This window comes from Felis catus, chromosome F1, assembly GCF_018350175.1.
Source record: "Felis catus isolate Fca126 chromosome F1, F.catus_Fca126_mat1.0, whole genome shotgun sequence".
Taxonomy (NCBI): domain Eukaryota; kingdom Metazoa; phylum Chordata; class Mammalia; order Carnivora; family Felidae; genus Felis; species Felis catus.
Window position 1 is genome coordinate 35187993 of NC_058384.1, and position 23132 is coordinate 35211124.

Genomic DNA, 23132 nt, shown 5'->3' on the forward strand with positions numbered 1-23132 from the left:
AAGCATCCGACTTCAGCTCAGGTCATGATCTCACGGTCCGTGGGTTCGAGCCCCGCGTCGGGCTCTGTGCTGACAGCTCAGAGCCTGGAGCCTGTTTCAGATTCTGTGTCTCCCTCTCTCTGTGACCCTCCCCTGTTCATGCTCTGTCTCTCTCTGTCTCAAAAATAAATAAATGTTAAAGAAAAATTAAAAAAAAAAAAAAAAGATTCTCTCTCTCTCTCTCTCAGTGCCTGAGTGGCTCAGTCGATTAAGTGACCAACTTCAGCTCAGGTCATGATCTTGCGGTCCGTGAGTTCAAGCCCCACCTCGGGCTCTGTGCTGACGGCTCAGAGCCTGGAGCCTGCTTTGGATTCTGTGTCTCCCTCTCTCTCTGCTCCTCCCCCGCTCATGCTCTGTCTCTCTCCGTCTCTCAAAAATGAAAAAATGTTAAAAGAAATTAACTCTGCCCCTCCCCTGCTCATGCTCGCTCTCTAAATAAATAAATAAGTAAATAAAAGTAACTGAAAATGTTTCACACCAGGAGAACCAAATGATAGCATTATTAAGTACTTATGAGATGCAGGAAAATAATCTCCTATTTAGAAATAAATATTTATATTTAAGGAAATAAATTTCAAGTACTACATGAGACAAAAATGCAATCCATTATTTATTTCCATTTAGGGAAAATAAATTTTTCTTTACATATCTTCTTGAATTTTTCTTGCTATACATGTAAAATCAATGCGTTCACTGACATGAATAAATATAAATAAATTAATCTTAATATTACAAAAGAATAAGATTTAGGATTTGGCTATGAACACCCCCTACTTCAGAAATATAGACTCTTATGTTAATATTGTAATATACTTTTAAAGACATTAAGTCAATGAAGATACCTTTCAACCTTTCACAGGGGTCTTTCTCCAAAAAAAAAAAAAGAAGATTGTTTTTAAACAAAATTATAGCCAAAGAATTACTTCTTCATTCTGTGTTCCCCCATTTCCACCAACTAACCCCTGAAAAATCAATGCTCTTGGGTCATTAGCATAATTTTCCTTTAAAAAATGTTGCCAACACCTTCAGCCTCATCATAATGGAATAAGAAAACAGGACAATGCCTAATAGTCAAGAGTTATTTTACAATACGGTTCATCGCTCTTTGGCAAGTCTGCTCAGAAGAGACTTCCGGTTTTTTGTTTTCAATATCCAATCACTGTTTTTAATATTTAATTTTCTTTGTAAACAAAAGTAACATTACACACCTAGTGAAAAAACTCACTTATTTCCTTCACATTCACGTTCACGTTCTAAGCATGAACAAACCTCTGCACTTTCCTACGCTTTAAGGAAAGTAATCACTCTAAATCTTGCAAGTGGTTCTATTTTCAAGAGGTTTAGGACAGACTTGCTTCACTGATTTTCCTATGCCCCGTAAAGACAGTGATAACATGAAAAACGACGAGCACTATTACATTTCTTGTGTCCATTCCTCCACAAGGTTCTAAGAAACTAGAAATATTCTGCACACTTGTGTATATTTTCTTCTGATCTCTTCTTCGGCTAAGTCAGCTAGCCAATGGTTACTAGCGTCATAAGCAAAACTGTCAATGTTATACATGTGTGTCCTGAAAGTTAAAAAAGAAAATTAAAATCAAAATAATTTTATTGACTGATGATACACATTAATCTTTTGGTTATTAGGTGATAAACGATGAAAATTAATCCGTTAATGTAGCATGCAAAACAAATGGAAATTAGTAAGTTATCCAACTTCAGCCAGGGTAGACTTGAGTATTTAGTTGCTATAGCAACACCAACTAAACTAGGATACCTGAGTTTTTTAGTTTCTTGAAAATAAGCAGTCAAATTAGACTCAATGAAGATACTTTCAGAATAAAAGTCAATGAAAACCCTGCTACATGTGCAATAGAGGAAAGTTTCGTCAAAAGACACCTAGAAAAAGACACCCAGAAAATTTCACAGATACGTTTATATTATGGTATTTTTGCATCATAATTTTGTATAATATAAAAGGGCTGTAAGATCTATAAACGTGATTTATGAAAGATACCGTAAAACCAATTTTAATATTTCCTACACACTGGAAATTCTAAAAGCCACCAACCAAACCGGAGAAATACAAATACAAATACACTAGAAGCCAATCATCTCACGATGCAAACAGTCATAAGAAAGGCATTCCTATTTGTAAGTCCTAATGCATCCACCTTTTGTTTGACGAAATACTTGCGGTTTTGCTAGCATCCAGTCATTACAATAAGTTGAGTGCAAAACCCAAGGCGAGACGATGAACACAGAATGGAGGGCACGGCACGCGAATGAGAGACTCAATGAGTTAGTCACTCAATAATGAAAACCAATTCTGACAAGTCCGTGAACAGTCACAGGTTAAGTCCCGCCCCAGTGTACTGATGGACATTCCACAAGACACAGAGATGCAACTTTATAAAACCATATACCTTTTAGAACTGACCAGAGGTTTGACTTCTGAGGTATCACCAATCACGGTGAAATTACGAAAGACAACTGCATGCTTTTCTGTTTTCATGTATGTAATAAGAGCTGAGTAGTGGAGAAGGAAAACACCAATTGAATTATAGAATGGTAATTTCAACCGAAAAGCAAGATCAGCATTCCCTTACAACCGGGTCCCTCTTTTGAACTAAAACTCATCACCCAAACCCAACATTTCTAAAAAGAAGTAAGCAAATCCTTTGATAGGCAAACATGAAGGATCACCAGGCGAAGGTACATTATCACCTTCATACTCATTAACCCTTTTCCCAGTCCCTATTAAGATCCAATGTGTTTTTTTTTTAATTTTTTTTTTTAACATTTATTTATTTTTGAGACAGAGAGAGATAGAGCATGAATGGGGGAGGGGCAGAGACAGAGGGAGACACAGAATCGGAAGCAGGCTCCAGGCTCTGAGCCATCAGCCCAGAGCCTGACGCGGGGCTCGAACTCCCAGACCGCGAGATCGTGACCTGGCTGAAGTCGGACGCTTAACCGACTGCGCTCAACCCACTGAGCCACCCAGGCGCCCCAAGATCCAATGTTTAATTAAATCAGTATGAGATCTGGAGTATAACCAGGAATGTATGAACTTTGCTCTTACCTTCAACAGCTTATACTTGCAAAACTAGGCAAGTGGAGTGTTTTTTTAAGGGCACTTGAAAAAAGGCAAATTCCTCCTCAGGGGTTTGCGCGAATTTCTCTGATTCAGAAATAGGGGAACTAGGTTTATTGCAAAACCCCAGTGAAATTCAAAACAGCTATTTTCTCCTTCTATGTCTCAGCACTTTTCATCCTATTAAAACCATCATGGCTGATTACTTTACTAAAGTAGGTAAAGAAACTGAAGCAGCCCAGAGAGCACCCAATACACTCCACCTTCCCTTCCACCCCTCTCACCTGCCAAGCACTGGCTTTGGAAGGCAAACTGATAATGCTCTAATTCAAGAGGAGAGCTGGAATGAGGGCAAAGAAGTACAGAAGATGGGCAGTCTACTGTTTTTTCCACAGTAGTTTTGCTAAAGCATCTGTACCAATGCAACTCACTTAATAGGTCTTAGAATTCTGTATGTTTTTGGTGAACTCTAAACCACGTTCTTAAAAAGCTTCTGAAAAATCTGAACTCTTTTACTACATTTGCTATTATAGCAATAAAACATACATACATATATATGTACGTATATATATAATATATATATACATATATTATATGTATACGTACATATATATACATACATATATATTATATATATATACATATGTATATATATTATATATATATATCTAGAATACTTTATTGTCAGTAAACAAATAGCTGTAAAAACTATTTGAAAAACCCACGAAGCCCAGGACCCAGTGGTCAGATAATTTTACCGGAAGACTGAACCATTCAGTGTTTTAAAGAACATTTACATAATTTAGCTTACAATAGGCTTAAATCATATTGTTAATTTAAGGAGAAAGGTAAGAGTTACAGAGGGTAAAAAGTAGATAGCTCACATCAACCCCCAAATTAAAACAAGCCATTTAGTAACAGCATTAAAATATAGTTGTTTTGAGGGGCCTGGGTGGCTCCGTCGGCTAAGCATCCGACTCTTGATTTTGGCTCAGGTCATGGTCTCACAGTTCATGGGATTGAGCCCCACATCCAGCTCTGTGCCGAGAGCACAGAGCCTCCTTGGGATTCTCTCTCTCTCCCTCTCTCTCTGCCCCTTCCCTGCTTGCACTCTCTCTCTCAAAATAAATAAATAATATATACATATGTATATGTATATACATATATACATATAGATATATATGTATACATATGTATACTTGAATTATTTCTAAACTGCCCTAATGCCTATCTATTTTTTTATCAATTCAAAACAACCATATATTTTTTATTAATTCAAAACAACCATATATATGTATATGTGGTATATGTATATATATATACATGTATATATATACATGTATATATATATACATGTATATATGTATATATGTGTAATATGTATATATGGTATGTATATATGTGGTATATGTATATATATACATATGTATATGTATATATATATATGTAATGTATATGTATATATGTATATGTACATATGTATATATATACACATATACCACATATACATATATATGGTTGTTTTGAATTAATAAAAAATATATGGTTGTTTTGAATTGATAAAAAAATAGGCATTAGGGCAGTTTAGAAATAATTCAAGTTTATATGAACTCTACAGTAAGGTTTCTGAACAGAGGAGGGTCAAGTTAAATAATCCTCTGTTGACAGGAAATGTCAGAGCCAACCAAGGCATCATACTTAAAATACGTTTAGTGCAGGTCAGATCGTACCGACTTTTTTTTTTTTTAATGTGTTGCTGTTTTACCATCTGAGGGCTTTCCACGTGCCAAGCAACATTCTACCTTCTTCTTTATGGCGGGCGACTCATTTGATCCTTACTACCATCCCCTGAGGCAGGTACTATGCTTCTCCCACTTCACAAATAAGAAAACGGAGGCATTAGAGAGATGAAGTTACCCGTTGTCACATAGCACATAAAGTGTAGAGCCGGGTGGATTCAAAGCCAGTGGTCAGGCTCCTGAGCCCGCCCTCCTAACCAATGGGCTGTTTTTAGCTGTTTTGGTGTGTTTTAATAAATACGACTCAGAAAAAGGCTACCCACAGACAACGTTAACAATATGTTAGAGTCTGACTTTTCTTGGGGTTTTGCTCTGTGTAACACAGATCCTATCATAAGTTGTACTGAGTAGGGACACAAGGTGATTTGATTACTGGATGGCAAAGTGAGAATTTGGCTTTCAAATCATTTGCCTTTGAAATGTTAATGTCCTTGAATTTACTGAAAAACTAAAAAAAAAAAAAAAAAAAAAAAAAGACACAAAGTCTGTTGACCCAGGGTTTAATTACAGAGAAAAGGAATAAAGAGATATATTTCAAAGCATACAATTAAGCTAAGAAAGTTACCTTCTGATTGTCAGGTTTTACTGGAAAGAAGCTAAGAACAATTTTTTTTAAATCATCAGAATTTCTGCTCACCCTGATTTTCCATAGTGCCAGACAATTTTGCCTAGAATTAGGGTACCAATTACAGTACCAGCAACAAGTCCTTGAGGAGGAAAAAATTTAGTAACACAGTTAATAGAAACATGAACAATTGCATATACAATGCAGTTTCACAATGACAAATACATTGGATATGAGACAAGTTAAAGAAAAATAGGAGACCATGAATGACAGTTTGTCTATAGCTTTTTTATGTCACGTTTGACAGTAAAAATTGCATGGTACTTATCCTGCTTTCTTTCAAAGCAAAATGAAATAAAATATTTAAAGTATCACCGTGCTCAAATAAAATTTGTTTAACGGGTTGGAGAGGATAATGAAGTGTTTCAACCTGACCATGTTCAATTTTATGATGACTGCCTTATGTAATTTTAGCACTAGGAGGTATCTTGAAGTTCACTCTCATTTTGCAGATGAGTAATTTGAATTTCAGAAAGGTGAGAGTTACATCTGTGGTTGTTAATGGGAAGGCCACTTAGTTCATAGTGAAGATAAGAGATGTAGGCCTTTCTCCATCACAGGAAAGGTAAGATCACCTGTGCATGGGGGGTACAACATATTTACTTTGCTTACAGAATATGCCCTCCAGTGTTTAGTCTTTTGTAGATAAAATTTCAGTTAGGAAAGCTAATATTTACTTTTAGGATTAAATGCACTATTTTGAGTTGAACGATAGAACAACAATTGGTCAAATAAATTGGTCAACAATACTTTTTATAGTTTGATTTTTACACATAATCTTTCTTCTCAAAACCCACCCATTTGCTCTTTGTCTATGCCATTCTTGGTCTCCCTTTTCCTCCCTACTTCACCCTCTAGGATCCTTGAAATCTATTATTTAGATCTGTATTGCATAGCAAACTACAGATAACAAAAGGAAAGCAACTGAATGAGGTTAAATGTGGCCAAATCACAAATCGGTTCCAAATCAGCAAACTACAGATGTCACACAATCGCACTGTCGTATCGATACATGATTTAACAGAACAGCTATTTCTACCACAGCTAAGTTTTTACAGTATTTTACCCAATCAATTTCTTTAACTGATCCTCTAGCACATCATTAGCGTGGAAAGACTGTATTCATAAAATATATCATGGCTCCTCAAAAATTTGGGGTGTCTTTTCCCTCCGTCACTCCCCATTAACCTCTGCCATTTTCAATTGTTGAAAAACCATCCCATTTTCAATTTGAATGATAAATGAAGATAGAAAATTTTAAAGTGATCCAGAGTATCTGGACGACAGAACTAAAATCTTACTCTTAGAACACTGATCAACGCATGTAACTCTAGAACAATGTGTGTGGAGACTCATGTTTTCACAGGGGACTAGAATAAAATACAGAAATAGTAGAAACGGGATTCTACATAAACGATTCTTTAGTAAATAATAAGAGTATTACCCTCCAAATTATAAGCAAAGAAAACTTTCAGGTATAAAGGCAATAGTTACGTTCTCAAAATTCACTTGGCATCTACAGAAAACCAACCCAAGGGTGTTAAGACTTACCACTTGGAATAAATGAGGCAATGAGATTAGGATTATGACAGCCACATTCTTAGTCATTAACTGAAGAGTCTTTGGGTAGGAAAATTATATAATTTTACAAAATGGGTTTCTGCCAAGTAAAAGGAGTGTTTTAGCAATGGTCCTCATTGTATAGAATGACACTTAGTGTTTAAAACATCGCAAAGCAGTTTGCCACCTTGTATCCCGTTACTCCAAGAACTAGTGCAGTACTTGGCAAATAGTAGGAAGTGTTTAGTAAATATTTATTAAATTATACTGAATGATGGAACCTTCTTTTTACATAAGAGAAAACGGAGACCAAAAAACGGTGAGGTGATCGGTTTATTACTGTAGAAAAACGTATTTCTAATCCCAGGCTCTGGTCATGATTTTAACTGTTTCTAGTATTCTCAGTAAAAATACCTGAAGTTATTCAAGCCCAATTTATATCAGATGGAGTGCCTTCTCCATTCCTGAAGAACCCAAGTCAGATTCCACATACAAGATCTGATGTTAATTTAGTGATGCTTTTTCGGAAGAAATGTGAATTTGTCTCCTCACTTCAAAAGGTCTCACTTATATTGTTAATAAAGTGGAAATGTAGTCCAGATGCTATAAAAAAAAAACTTAGGGGCGCCAGGGTGGCGCAGTCGGTTAAGCGTCCGACTTCAGCTAGGTCACGATCTCATGGCCCGTGAGTTCGAGCCCCGCGTCAGGCTCTGGGCTGATGGCTCGGAGCCTGGAACCTGTTTCCGATGCTGTGTCTCCCTCTCTCTCTGCCCCTCTCCCGTTCATGCTCTGTCTCTCTCTGTCCCAAAAATAAATAAATGTTGAAAAAAAAAATTAAAAAAAAAAAAAAACTTAAAAAGTTGTGAATGGGTTGTTCTGCCTTCTAATCCTATTTAACAAAACAGAATAAAGGAACTGACGTCTGAGGACAAGTGAAGTCACAACAGAAAGAGATTTTTTTTTTTTTTGGTGGAAAAAGAATGTGCTTGATTAAACCTTAAATTTTCATTTCCAGATTGAGAAACCAGAATTCAACACTGCTTCCTCAGCAACATCCATAGGACCCTGTCACGGTTTTGGTACCATCAATGGCTTTTCTGTGCCTCCATACTTTTTAAGTGGGAGACGTTCACACTTCTCTCGCCAGCCTAAGAAGATCAATGAAAAATGCTATAATTATGCCACCTGACTTCTTAACTTTGAGTAACTTATAGACAATTGAAGTCATTTTTTATAACGGGATTTAAGTTTGTCATACACAGAGATGGGTAATAGCACACACCAAAGACCTCGTATCACAGCATCCGATGCCTTTCAAATTACTGCTGATGATTCACGAGTCTTGGAAATACACTTCCACTTGGGCTAGTCTATAACATATGCCGTATGCAGGCGGATATGTATAAAGCATAAATGAATAAGCATGTGATATTAAAGGATACAGAAAAAGCATTTTAGATATTTCACTGAGTAGTCTCTAATTTTTTCTTAAATATATTCCTTCAGAGGACCTGTTCACCACCATGAGAAATTTATGAATGTCACAATATGGGATTTCAGCAATGACGGGGGGAAAAAGTAAAGAACCAAGACCACATTAATTTTCAAATTTGAGTTGTGCAGCTTTTTTGTATAGGACAAGAATCTTTCTATCCTTTTGAGTACCTAGTGCTGGAGAAACAAGTCAAGCCTCCATTGAAGCACCTAAGAGCTGTGTGACCTCGGGTAAGTTACAAGTCTTGCAAAAACAGTTCTTTCCGCTAAAAAAAAATGGGACATAGAGACACTGTAAGATGTTTTGAGAAGTAAATAAAATAATACATATAAGAATCTCATGACAGGACTTGCCACACAGCCAACACGCAAATATTACTTTAATAAAGGACTGTTCTTATTCTTTGGTGTGGCCAGAGGGAGTTGCTAAAACTGTCAGAACACCATCTTAGGAAAAAAACAGTGACTGCATTCTAGGACTTCTTTAAGCTACTATTTATTCAATGTTGAACACCGTGCTGGGAGTTTTCATATCCTACTATCTCATTCGGCTTCAAAGACTTTAAATAGGGATCATAAAAAGAGAAAACCGGGACTCAGATTAAGCTCAATCACTGGGGCTGAATAATTACTAAATTAAACAAACCAAAACAAACCAGGATTCAAACCAAGGTCTGCCTGACTCCAAAGCCCAAGCCTGTCTTCTTCTATACAATGTTGGCAGAAAAAACAAAACCAGAAACAAGAGCGAAAACAAAATACAACTATGAAGAGCATGTATTCTCAGTGGGGTGTAGTATCATCCCAAGAGGCTGAAACAAATCTTACTTTCTTATGTATAAAGATATAAATGCAGTATATAAATAGATTTGCATTATATTTGTGGTAGTAAAATGTCACAGGGAGACGATTAGTGGGGGGAAATGTCTGAACTGTTCCTTGAGGGAGAGAAGGCAATAATGGAAAAAAAAAAAAAAAGATTGGCTGCACGAGTGCTGAGCAAGCATAACGTATACACTTGCGGGATCGCTGTATTGTACACCTGAGACTGAGGGAAAATGAGTGTCTGTTACACTCAAATAAAAACAACGCACAAATATAAATAACAAACAGAATGAGAAAAGCGGCCCGATTCACAGAACCCTTTGAAGAAATAAGGATAACGTTTAGGTTTATATTTTACAAAGCTAGGATCCCAAAGAGAACGAGCGCTGCAGATCTTATTTAAGAAGGGAAGAGCTCCTCTTTAGTTTTGAGCACAAGTTGGGATTACAACTACCCCCGAGAGAAAGTCTCTGGAAGATCGCACAGTCCACAGTTCAAGAATGTCAGAGAAAATAAGCACTTCAGACCTACATCCGATGCTACTGGGCAGCTGAGAAAAAGCCCACCCGTTAGACTCACCGTTCTTAACATTAAATCATGAAATCGTGAGGTTTTCATTTAGAATACATTTATTTCTATTTAAAATATCAAACAGACAAAGTGAATTCCAACTGTTCAAAACTCTCAAGATAAATACTTTAGCTGAGGGGAGGTTCATTCAAAATATAAAAGAACTATAAATAATAATAATAAATACCTGCTTTCAGCTTTAGCCCCTTGTCACACTAATGCATATATAGATAGGAGACTTTGGCTTATAAGGACATAATTTTGAAATACTTTCTTTATAAGAGTATATCTTCTAGTGGGTATGATTAATATGCCAACTTAGCTGTATTGCTTCTGAACAAACCTTTCTTTTACCATCTTCGTTAGGAGTTATTAATCTTCTTGTTAAAAGGTGTAACATCAGATAATATATTTAAGAACAACACAAAAGAACGAACAAAAACTAGAATAAATGGCGACACGGTAGGTCCTTAGGTCTACACCAACGGGATATTTTTTAAAGCTAACTTTGCTTTACATCACTGACAGGGCAGGGAAATGGAAGAGGATATAACCAAAGGTACTCTGCTGTCTCTGGAATGGGACAGAAGTCTAGAAACAGTCAAGGAGTAGTTTATGATTACTTGTAGAATACTAGAGGCTTAAAAACTGTATTGGTACCTGCCTCTTCTTTGTTGTTCTTTGGCCCCTAGCCTGACGATGCATTGAGACAATAAGCATTCAATAATACCTGATTGACTGGCCACATGATTTGAAGTTGCCCTAAAACTACCTTGGAACAAGAACACGGTTGGGAATACTTAGGAACATACCGAGTACCTAATGGTGTCCACCAAATACGTCGATAAAATGGATTTACCTGTTTTCTCTTCGATACCCTTAAACACTGCATTTTAATAGTATTCCTAAGACACTTAAAAGACAAGATTCTCTTCCAGGAATATGGATTGTACATCCCACAGTGACGACAATTTCTTTTAACTGCCGAAGAACCAAACTTACCAATTGCAGCGATGTTAGCATCTGAAGAAGGAAAAAAAACAAAAACAAAAGAATTACAAAAAAAATAAAGTCAATGATTTCCTAGCAATTTTATTTATCAACAAAATGCACTCCAAAGTTCAAAAGTAACTCAGATTTTCGTAACTAAAAGAAATAATTGTAAGTAAATTTATGAAACAGTTATGTATTAACTTAATCAAACGACGTATACCACAGTGCGTATCTATTCAGCAGAGTCAACACTGTAAATATGACACATGACTAAGAATACTGCAACAAACACCATATAATTTGGGACTTGATGGCAAGAAGCGAGTTTGAAAGCTTAAATAGTAAACTGCAATCCAATCCTCTGACCGAGAAACTATCAGAAACTGAAGTCTCTTTCAGCAGACTCTATCAAAACTCAAATTACCATAGCACCTTAGTTTTTATACCTTTCAATGACTGTGAATGAGGCAAGTGAAGGCAATGAAGTAAACTTTACTTTCAAGTAAATATATTTATAGTAATATTCTGCTCTCTTAAGTAGTGAACAAATTTACTCACGGGACCACTGAGAACAGGCAATATTACACAGCAGAAAATGCACAGGACTGAGAGCTGGCAAACAGGTGTATACCCCCCACCCCAATTTTCTCCCTAGTACTAGGCACGGTCTGAATCCTACAAATTAATCCCTGTGCCTTGAATGCACCATCTATAAAACGAAGCTAAAAAGACTTATTTTGCAAGCTTGTTATAAGGACTCGTGTCCAGAAATGGAAAGTGCATGGTACATGCTGTAATCGTTAAGTACCCAGTTAAGTGACGGCAGCTTTCTTTTTCCATATGAGCAAAAAGTGGTAGATGATATTTAAAGAGTAAGTTAATGGGGCGCCTGGGTGGCTCAGTCGGTTAAGCGTCCGACTTCGGCTCAGGTCATGATCTCGCGGTCCGTGAGTTTAAGCCCCGCATCAGGCTCTGTGCTGACTGCTCAGAGCCTGGAGCCTGTTTCAGATTCTGTGTCTTCCTCTCTCTCTGACCCTCCCCCATTCATGCTCTGTCTCTCTCTGTCTCAAAAATAAATAAACGTTAAAATTTAAAAAAAAAAAAAAAGAGTAAGTTAATTACTTAAAAGAGAGAAAATTGACCCCAAATATTGGTTGTATTTTTATCACAATGTTTGACTTAGGTTTAATTTATTTTTTTTCAGGTTTAGTTTAAGTTTCTTAAATTATCTTGTATTTTTTTTTTTGGCAGAAAGAAATATTTCAACAAAGTTAGCTCTATAACAAATTTATATAAAGTGAAACTTATGGGGCGCCTGGGTGGCTCAGTCGGTTAAGCGTCTGACTTCAGCTCAGGTCGTGATCTTGTGGTTCGTGAGCTCTTGCCCCACGTTGGGCTCTGTGCTGACAGCTCAGAGCCTGGAGCCTGCTTCGGATTCTGTGTCTCCTGTCTCCCTCCCTCCCCTGCTCATGTTCTGCCTCTCTCTGTCTCAAAAATAAATAAAAAAGGGGCGCCTGGGTGGCGCAGTCGGTTAAGCGTCCGACTTCAGCCAGGTCACGATCTCGCGGTCTGTGAGTTCGAGCCCCACGTCAGGCTCTGGGCTGATGGCTCGGAGCCTGGAGCCTGTTTCCGATTCTGTGTCTCCCTCTCTCTCTGCCCCTCCCCTGTTCATGCTCTGTCTCTCTCTGTCCCAAAAATAAATTAAAAACGTTGAAAAAAAAAATTTAAAAAAAAATAAATTAATTAATTTAAAAAAAATTTTTTTAAGTGGAACTTATGCGGCACCTGGATGGCTCCGTTGGTTAAGTGTCTGACTCTTGATTTTGGCTCAGGTCATGGGATAGAGTCCTGCTTTGGGCTGCGTGCTGTGCGGAGCCTGCTGGGGATTCTCTCTCTCCCTCTGTCTATCCCTGCCCTGCTCATGCTCTCTCTTTCTCTCAAAATAAATAAAAAACTTTAAAAAAAAATTTAAGGGACACCTGGGTGGCTTAGTCGGTTAAGTGTCCAACGTCAGCTCAGGTGATGATCTCTCAGTTAGAGAGTTTGAGCCCCGTATTGGTCTCTGTGCTGACAGCTCAGAGCCTGGAGCCTGCTTTGGATTCTGTGTCTCCCTCTCTCTCTCTGCCCCTCCCCTGCTCATGCTCTGTTTGTCTCTCAAAAATAAACAAATGTTCATTTTTTTTAATTAAAAATAAAGTGAAACATTTCTCTTTTCCATGCTCTATGAAAAATTGGATGTATTCAACCTAAACCATTTAGGTTGAAGACGTCAAATAACCTCCTACAAGTGTTGAAAGTAACAAACTAAATATAAAGGTGTCAATGTAAGCTATAAAACCGATATTGAGTACCAAAAGTCAAGTTAGATGATGAAATATATGCCATACTGCTTACATAAATTATAAAAACATACAAAACAATATCATGTACCACTAATGGAAATACACATACAACACGAGAATTAAAACGTAGATAGGATGCTTACACACAGACCTCAAGGCAGTAATTGCCTTGAGGGAGACAGAAATGGTGACACAGAACAGTGTCTGCAACGTTCAAATTCTTAAAAATACCCAGGTAATGGCAAGAAAGACTTCAAGATAACAACTGTGAAATGTTTGAAATTGTTACAAAAATATGGTCACAATGTGTATAACTGTCTTTGAAAAAACAGTTATTTGATGCCATTGAGGAATGACTCAAAGCAGGTAGGAATGGGTTAAGATTCTGTGTATTTGCCTGTATTTGGCTTTTTACCTAATGGAATCAAGAAATATACAAAGGAAATTTCAACAATGATATCTGTAATGTTTTCAGCTCTTAAAAATCGTCTGGGGTGATGGCAAAATAGACCTCATCATAGCAGTTATAAAACCTGAACAAAATATGCAAAAACATAATGACGGTGATTTGATGGCACCAGAGGGCACAGGAAGACAGGCAGAAATTGGTCAAGACCAAAAGAGGGAGAAGAACTGCCTGGAACGCGGTTTGTGTGTTTGGAGGGAAGGAAATCCCTGGCCATGTGGTGTAAGGGGCAGAATGCCAGGGGCCTCCTGGCTGGATAAGTCAGTGGATGGAGTTCAGGATCAACAGAGCATCTGGAAAGGGAGGGGGCAAATCTGAGGGGCTTCTACAATTTTATTTCTTGACGTTTGTGGTAGTTACACAAATATTTGCTTTAGAAAAGTTATTGAGCCACACATGGGTTTATGCAGTGTGTGTGTGTGTGTGTGTGTATTTCTTCAAACAAAAATTTACAACAATTTTTAAAAAATTATCTCTTGGCTCACAGTCCTATTGAGATTTTTCAAAGGAACCGAAAAAAAATAGACATCTCTCATACGGAACAAGAACATCCATAAAAATTTTGGCTACACATTAGACAAGTTATGAGACAAAAGGACATCCCGGTAGCCTGAAGCAGCAGTAACTAGTAAGAAGGGTTTCATTGGTTCACTCAACAGGTATTTCTGAAGTCTACAGCCTATTTTACTCCACTTTTATAAAAACTATCATTTAAAGAGCCTTGTGTTAACATAGACTATTTCAAAGTATTCTGTGTTTTCACTTACTTAGAAGACACTGTTGAGATGCTTTACCAACTCTAGGGAATCTGGAACACCCTTTAGCATGCTTAAGGGATGGACCTCTATCAATCAACCAGACCCAGAAATCAACCTTAAGGATGGTACATGTTTGCTTCTCAGAAGGGTCCTGAAGAAGTCAACGACTCCCTAAAGCTAACATGGAAAACAGAATTTCTTCACCAATCTTAGTTTCGCATTGTTTTTATGGAGCCACAATCTTTTTCTGTGTTATTGTAAAATGTGTCTTTTTAAACAACTTGCCCTAGCATACTCCAAATCTGCCTCTGAAGAAAGTCAAGAGCGCTAGCATGAAAAACCCCTTCTACCGTAGCACATGAAATCCATACTCAGGAAAACCTGAACAGTCTTAACTAACCTGAAGAAGGAGTTCCTCTTCCTTTATGCGAGCTTGTTGAGCGAAAGTGCGTGGTCGCCCTGGGAACGACAGCTGAAGTCTGTTTTGCTGTAATATGAGCAGAGGTCAATCTTTTTGTTGTATGGAAACCCTTAGTCGCTGGGGCATGGACAGCGGTGGACTTTTGTGTTGCTGGAACACTCTGTGTAAATGAAATTTTTGCTGTGGTGGATCTACGGGTTGCTGGTATGGCCTGTGTAGCAGACGCATTTGCCACGATGGGCTTCTGGGCTGCCGGTGGGGTCTCTGTAGATACAGCATTTGATACAGGGAATTTTTTGGCTGTGGCTGAATCATTTGCTGTGGTAGGTTTCTGAGGAGTTGGTTGGGACTTTGTAGTTGAAGAATTTATTTTGGTGGATTTCTGAGGAGTTGGTAGGGCTTTTGTACCTGGAACATTTACAGTGGTAGGTTTCTCAGGAGTTGGTAGGGCTCTAGTAGCTGAGGAACTTATTGTGTTGGGTTTGTGAGGAGTTGATGGGGCCTTTGTAGCTGAAACATTTACTGTGCTGGGATTTTGAGAAGTTGGTAGGGTTTCTGTAGCTGAAGAATTTAACGTGTCAGGTTTCTGAGGAGTCGATGGGAGCTTTGTAGCTGAAATATTTATTGTGTTGGGTTTCTGAGGAGTTGGTAGGGCTTCCATAGCTGAAGAACTTATTGTGTTGGGTTTCTGAGAAGTTGATGGGGCCTTTGTAGCTGAAACATTTACTGTGCTGGGATTTTGAGAAGTTGGTAGGGTTTCTGTAGCTGAAGAATTTAATGTGTCAGGTTTCTGAGGAGTCGATGGGAGCTTTGTAGCTGAAATATTTATTGTGTTGGGTTTCTGAGAAGTTGATGGGGCCTTTGTAGCTGAAACATTTACTATACTGGGTTTCTGAGGAGTTGGTAGGGCTTCTGTAGCTGAAGAATTTATTGTGTCAGGTTTCTGAGGAGTTGAGGGGGACTTTGTAGCTGAGGCGTTTGTTGTGTTGGATTTCTGAGGAGGTAAAAGGACTTCTGTAGCTGAAACATTTACTGTGTTGAATTTCTGAGGAATTGATGGGGCCTTTGTAGCTGGAGCATTTATGGTGGTGGGTTTCTGAGGAGCTGATGGGACTCTGGTACCTGGAACATTTGTGGTGGTGGGTGTCTGAGAAGTTGATGGGGCTCCAGTACCTGGAACATTCACTGTGGTGGGTTTGTGAGGAGTTGATGGGGCTTCAGTGCCTGGAACATTTGCTCTGATGGGTTTCTGAGGAGTTGATGGGGCTTCAGTAGCTGGAACATTCACTGTGGTGGCTTTATGAGGAGGTGATGGGGCTTTAGTACCTGGAACATTCACTGTGGTGGTTTTCTGAGGGGCTGATGGGACTCTCGTACTTGGAACACTTGCCATTGAAGGCTTCTGAACTGTTGGCATGCCCTTAGAAATCTGGGAATTTTCTGCGGAAGAGAATTGTACAAAAATTAGCTAAATAATGCTGTCAAGTTAAGATTTAGGAACCAGCTGCTTGCTCTGTGACTTCTCCCTTTCTTCCTAAAAACACCTAAATTTGACATTTAGGAAAGCAAGTCTTATTGTGAATTTCCCAAGGACCTGAAATGCCACATTGTTTTTGCTCTGATATAAATGATACCCACAGCCAGTTAAAGTGGGTTTGCACCAAAGTAGTACTGAGATTCGTAAACTGTTTTCTGTGTAAAGAAAGGAAACCAAAGTCAGAGTTGGTAGTAATCTCAGCCTGTGACACACCCCAAATTGAGATGTTTTCTCTCACAAAATGTCTTCCTTTGCTTATGCCAAGACCAAAGAACAACACTGGACAGACAGAGATAATCACAACATAGTTCCTTTTTCCAATGCTTTCTGGCATGTTAGCGACCTCGGAAACGTCTTTGCTTTACTTCTTTTTTCACATAATAAAGTCAACCTGAATAAAATAACTTTTTCCTCTTGTGCTGGCTACCAACTTTACATATCCTAATTTAGTTCCTCCTTGGATTTTAGGTCAGGTAACAAATATCTGAATTTGCAGCTTCCGTTAAGATCCTATTACGAGAATCACAAATCTAAAAACTTGGCACCATTTTAGGTCTTCGGTGCCTTTTTGACTTCGCGTGGCTTGCAAATTCCTTCCTAAGGCAGCGTCGAGTAGGGCCACCCATTTCACCATACACTAGAAACTGTGGTCAAGTTCTCTAATTCTGCTAAGCTTCGGTGTTCTCATGTGTGCGATGAAGATAAAAACAAAGCAGATTTTATGACATTATTGTAAGGAAGGAGAGGTATAACTGAGGTAAGTTATTCCCCACAGTTCTTGTCCCTGAAGCAACACATTTTAGCATAGTGCCAGTTCCACCAACAGACGTTTTGCAACATGCACTCGCAAGTTGTGTGTCCTTTACTTCTGCTTCCTGTATCTACCTCAAATGACACTGGAAAAAGGATAAGGCACATCAAATACCTAGCCAGTGGCACAGTACTTAGGCACTCAAAAAATGATAGACGGTGCTCTCTCTCTTAGTGTAAGCAAAGCTTTTACATGGGTTTTTCCTCTAAGATGCTCACATGTAAAATTTATCCTTTGTTCCACCATGTTAGTTCTCATTTTTGACCCAGGGGGCTTAGGTGCTACTGGAGCTTAAGTTTCCTGGAAAGTGCTTCTCCGGTTACCTCTTTGTTATTTGGTGTCTAGTTTAATTCCCTCGCCATCAGAAAGCGCGCTCCGAATTATTTCAGTCTGCTGAGATATACTGTGATTTAGAGCCCAGAATACGGTCAATGTTCCATGCACCCTTGAAAAAAAAAGTTTTTCAGGGTTCCGTGCTCTTAAGAGCACTGAATGAAATATGCTTATGTGAAAATATATCAGTTTTTTAAAGTTTAACTGTTGCTTCTATATTCCTTTTGGTTGCTTGTTCTATCAGCTATTGAAACAGGTATGTAGAATTCTCAAACTATAATCATGGATTTGTCTATTTTTCTTTCTGTCCATTTTTAACAATGTGTGGGTTGAAGCTTTTTTTTCAAGTGTTCATAGATCGTAGATTGTGATAGATTCCTGTTGAACTGACCCCCTTTGTCATTATGTACTCTCTTACCTTACGTATGCCTTAATACTAATAGAATTGCATGAGCTGTTTTTATTTATTTATTTATTTTTGGTAATTGTTTGCAAAGTATATTTTTCCATCTTTTACGTCTGACCATTCAGTGTTCTTATCATTAAATTGGGTCTCTTGTAAAGCAGATAGTTGGTTGTTTTTTTTTTTTTTTAAATCCGGTCTGGCAATCTTACTTAAATTACACTAAGCATAATTACTGATATAGTTGGGTTTATATCAAACACCTTACTCTTAGTTTGCCATTCCACCCATCTATTTTATGTTTCTCTTCATCTCTTGTTTCCTTTTGGAAGAACTATTCATTAACATTCCCTTATTAGCTTATGATTTCTACATTCTGTCGCTATTATTTTCATGATGGCCCCAGAGAGCATGGCATGTATTAGACTAGAGGTCAATTATGCAAATTAACATCTTTACCACTTTTTAGTATTGCCAGAACCTTGTAACATCTGAATTCAATTTACCTCCTTCTGTCTTTTGCTCACTTGCTATTACACATTTGTATTTGACACAGAAGTCACATCCCAGGAGGCACTACGTTCACTGTTTTGTAGAGTCCATGGTCGTGTATATAATCTTGGTAGCGTTCTTCATTTCCTTTTGCATTTTCCTGTTTTACTTGGGATTATTTTCATTCTGCTTGAAGGACTAGTTTTACTGTGTCATTCGGTACAGGTCTGGTCTGCTGGGGACAAGTTCCCTTGGTTTTCATAGGAGAACATATTCGTTTTGCATTCAGTCTTAAAGGATGTATTCACCAGGGAAAGAGCCCAGGGTGAGCAGTTCTCCTTTGCTTGAAGGATTTCTTCTTGTTGTCTTTGGTTTCCATAATTTTTGTCGAGAAGTCCGTGATCAGTTGTCGCTCCTTTGAAGATAATGTGTCTCTTTGTCTCTTGGTACTTTTATCATTATTTTAAGTTTCCAAAATTTTTGCTATGAGATGCCTGGAAATGGTTTTATTTATATTCTGTTTAGAGTCCGGAGAACTTTTGCAGTATGTTGATGTATTTCATCAGTTTTGGAACAGTGTGTCATTTCTCTGAATATTTCTATTCCTATTTAGCTAACTTAGGTTAGAACAGTTTCACATGTCTCAAATATCTCCTAAAGTTGTATCTTTATTTTACATTTTCCCCCCTCTTTGTGCTTCTGGGCATTATTAATGAATCTTCCTTTCTGTTCCTAACACTGTTTCCTGCTGTGTCCAAATCACTGTGAAACCTATCTATCATGCTCTTCATTTCGGATTTTGTATTTTTCAGCTGTAGAAAGTCTACTCCATTTTTACAGATTCCAGTTCTTTGTTGAAATTCTCTATCTTTTCCTTTAATACCTTAAACATATTAATCATTTATTTTATTTTATTTTATTTTATTTTATTTTATTTTAAATTTTTTTTTCAACGTTTATTTATTTTTGGGACAGAGAGAGACAGAGCATGAACGGGGGAGGGGCAGAGAGAGAGGGAGACACAGAATCGGAAACAGGCTCCAGGCTCTGAGCCATCAGCCCAGAGCCCGACGCGGGGCTCGAACTCACGGACCGCGAGATCGTGACCTGGCTGAAGTCGGACGCTTAACTGACTGCGCCACCCAGGCGCCCCTAATCACTTATTTTAAAGTCCTTGCCTGCTAACTCAATTATCTGGATCTCCTTTATCTGGATTTATTTCTCCCTGGTTTGGTTATAATTTCTTGCTTCTCACCATGCCTAATAACTTTTTTATTGTATTATAGATATTTGTATCTAAAATATTCAGAAGCTATCATCTTCCAAAGACAGGTCCCCTTTTCTGATAGGCAGACTGGTAATGGAGGTGATCACCTCCTCAGCCCATGAGGAACTGAGATGGGTCTCAGCCTCAGTAAGGCTCAGTCTATTCTACCAATGCCTCCGATCCTTGGGGATGGCCCCTGTGGGCTTTTCCTGGACAACCTGGAAGATCTTTGTTTCTTCATCCCTGGGAAACTGGGGGATCCCAGGTCTGTCCTTCAGAGTTCCCAGCCCAACAATCCAGCCTCCTTCCCCACATAGCTTCAAAATGGTCACAAATATCTTAAGGGGGAGACTGGCTGTGTGCTTGATCCAAGCTTCTTCCTCAGATAGGTATTCATTGCTCAAATACCATTAAGACCTGAGGAATTTCATTTTGTACTTTGGAAGCTCTGGGTCTAACACCCCAGTCTCCCCTGCAGCCCAGAAATCAGCAAATGACCCTTTGGAGAAACCAGCACTGCATGTGAGGACCTCAATTTTCCGTGTATTTTCCTAACCCACCAGAACCATTAAAAGCTTTGCCCATTTCTTGGGGCACCTGTATAGCTCAGTTGGTTAAGCGTTCAACTTGGGCTCAGGTCATGATCTCATGGTTTGTAGGTTCAAGCCATGCTGGGCTGACACCTCAGAGCCCGGAGCCTGCTTCGGATTCTGTGCCTCCCTCTCTCTTTGCCCTTTCCCTGCTCATGCTTGGTGTCTCTCTCTCTCTCTCTCTCTCAAAAATAAGTAAACATTAAAAAATAATTTAGAAATAAATAAATAAAAGCTTTGCCCACTTCTCTTTCCTGGCAGTGGTTTTTTTATGTGAGTTGCGACGAATCCCCAGCCCAGGTGTACCTCAGAACATCTTGCCTTCACTCGCCACCCCCAGGAATTCGAGTTCATGCAGTCCTCCTTGTTCCCAGGACTTGTATCTTATGCTTTTAAAAATATGACTTAAAAGGGGGCCTCTAGGTGGCTCAATCGGTTAAGTGGCCATCTCTCGAATTTCAGCTCAGGTCATGATCTCACGGTTCATGAGTTCGAGCCCCGCATCAGGCTCTGTGCTCTTGGTGTGGAGCCTGCTTGGGATTCTCTCTCCTCCTCTCTCTCTTTCTGCCCCTCCCCTGCTCTCTTTCTCTCTCTCGCTCTCAAAAAATAAAAATGAATTTAAAAAATATGACTTAAAAAAATGGATCCAGATTTGGCAGTTATGGTAATAGAAACATAGCCTACCATGGCCTACTTGGGCACTATCCTAGAGTTGTAAGCTCTAAATAACTGATGATTTAATAAAGCAGGGTAAAGTAACCATGACATGTGTCAAATAGATTAAGGGGGAAAAAAACCACATATCAAACCTCACCCATAATTAAATTAACTCAAACAATAAAATGAAATGTTCACTGCTTATATTGTCTCATCTCCACATCATAATAACCATGCTCATTAACTGTGCAGAGAACCAGCACAATGACGCGATATGGGTAGGAGAGTAAATTGCTACATTTTCTTTGGAAACAATGTTGATAACATCTATCAAAAGTTCAAATGCGTATACCTTTGCTTCAGTAATTACACTGCAAGGAATTTATTGTACAAAATGTACTTGCCCACACGTGCAATTCCAGATGTATAATATTCCTTGCAGCATCTTTTGTCATAATAATTTACAAAGCAAACTAGAATCAAAAACTAAATTCCCCTCCACAGGTTAAATAAATGATACATCCATACAACAGCTATGATTAAAAAAATAAATGTTGTAAAAAAAATATGCGTATGTATGTTTATTTTCTAGAATTGAACACGAAAATTTGTGAACAGCGGTCACTTCTGAGGGTTTACTTCTCATTTTATACTAGTCTGCATGGTTTTAATATTACTGCTCTGTTAATGTACACCATTTATAACACAAACCTACTTTTCACAAACACTGATGTTTAAAAATCCATGCCAATGTAATTCCAAGTATAATTATAAAAGTAGCATTTGCTTGAGTTATACCGGCATTCAAACATGACATTGCTAAAACAAATACCACCTACTGGGACTACTATCTAGATCCTAGATAGTCTAACTATCTAACTTTCCCTCCTAACTGAATAAAATAAGCCACCCTACGGACCTTTGTATTAATATTAACTCATTGAAAGTAATATGGTAAGAAATAGCAAACTTAAGCTAATTCACTATAGCATGAGACATTACGGTGTGTGTGTGTGTGTGTGTGTGTGTGTGTGTGTGTACGCGTGTGTATTTGTATATGCTGTGTGTGTATATGTATGTATTTATTTATACATTATCATATGTTCTCCATATCAGTGGTTCTTTCTTTCTTGGAACCCATAGACTCTTCTGAGGATCTGATAAAAAACTGTGTCCCCCAGAAAAATGCAGATATGCACACGTACAACATCGTACATTCATTTTTCAGGGGGTTCATGGAATCTCTGTAGCCCACATATAGTCCTAAAGGTAAAAATAAAACAAAAACATAACTATGCAAACTGATTACCTTTGCATTCAGGGGGCAGGCCACTCCATTCTCCTTGGTCATCTTTGACAGTACAATAAATAGAGTTCTCTCCGATCAGGGTAAAGCCTTGATTACACTGATATTTTACAGACTGTTGATACACATAGGTTTTCCGTGGATTTTGAATGGTTCCGTTGCTAATTTCTTGTGGTTCTGGACAAACAATTTCTTTAAAAAATTCCAACATATTTTAAATTAATAAAACTGCCAAGGTATTTTTACATAAGACTAAGATATGTTAAATTATTTTAAAGAATTAAAAATCTACCATTTCTCTAAATTCAGCACTATCAACAAGGGATGCTTATAAATACATATTAAGTAACGAGAATATATTTGGAGCTTTGGATGCAAATGTTGTAAAACACGAATGCTAACTTTGAGACCAATGTATAGGAATAAGATTTAGAACAGGGGTGCCTGGTTGGCTTAGGCATTTAAGCACCTGACTCCTGATCTTGGCTCAGGTCATGATCTCACAGTCTGTGGGATCTCGCTCTGCATCAGGCTCTGCTCTGACAGCATGGAGCCTGTTTGGGATTCTCCCTCTCTCTCTGCCCTTGCCTCAAACCCCTTCCCTGCTCTCTCTCTCTCTCAAAATATATTTAAAAAAAAAAAAAGAAATAAGATTTAGAACATATATGTAAAGCAAAAATTACAATAAAGTCTGCACATATTCCAGATCAAATTGTGCTAGAAAAAAGTAAATACTGCCAGAGTTCA

The 23132-nt window shown here is 38.1% G+C and overlaps 1 protein-coding gene across 14 annotated transcripts in view; it reads right to left on the minus strand.

Annotated features, from left to right (window-relative positions):
• Nucleotides 1-636: 636 nt before the first annotated feature.
• Nucleotides 637-23132, minus strand: part of CD55 (CD55 molecule (Cromer blood group)) — a 32931-nt gene continuing 10435 nt past the window's right edge. The window contains exons 6-12 of one of the 14 annotated variants that reach the window (XR_006591629.1): nt 22389-22577; nt 16163-16429; nt 14969-15055; nt 11012-11032; nt 5573-5642; nt 2466-2568; nt 637-1610 (exon numbers count right to left, since the gene is read on the minus strand). Coding sequence is in view for 12 of the 14 variants with exons in the window: in XM_045048687.1 (XP_044904622.1) it covers nt 10698-11032; nt 14969-15055; nt 16163-16429; nt 22389-22577 (878 nt within the window). In the remaining 2 variants the exon portion in view is untranslated. Of the gene's footprint in view, nt 1611-2465; nt 2569-5419; nt 5643-7916; nt 8881-9648; nt 11033-14968; nt 15056-16162; nt 16430-22388; nt 22578-23132 lie in introns of those variants that run through there. The other 13 variants (XR_006591630.1, XM_045048692.1, XM_045048688.1 and 10 more) reach the window with 13 other exon arrangements.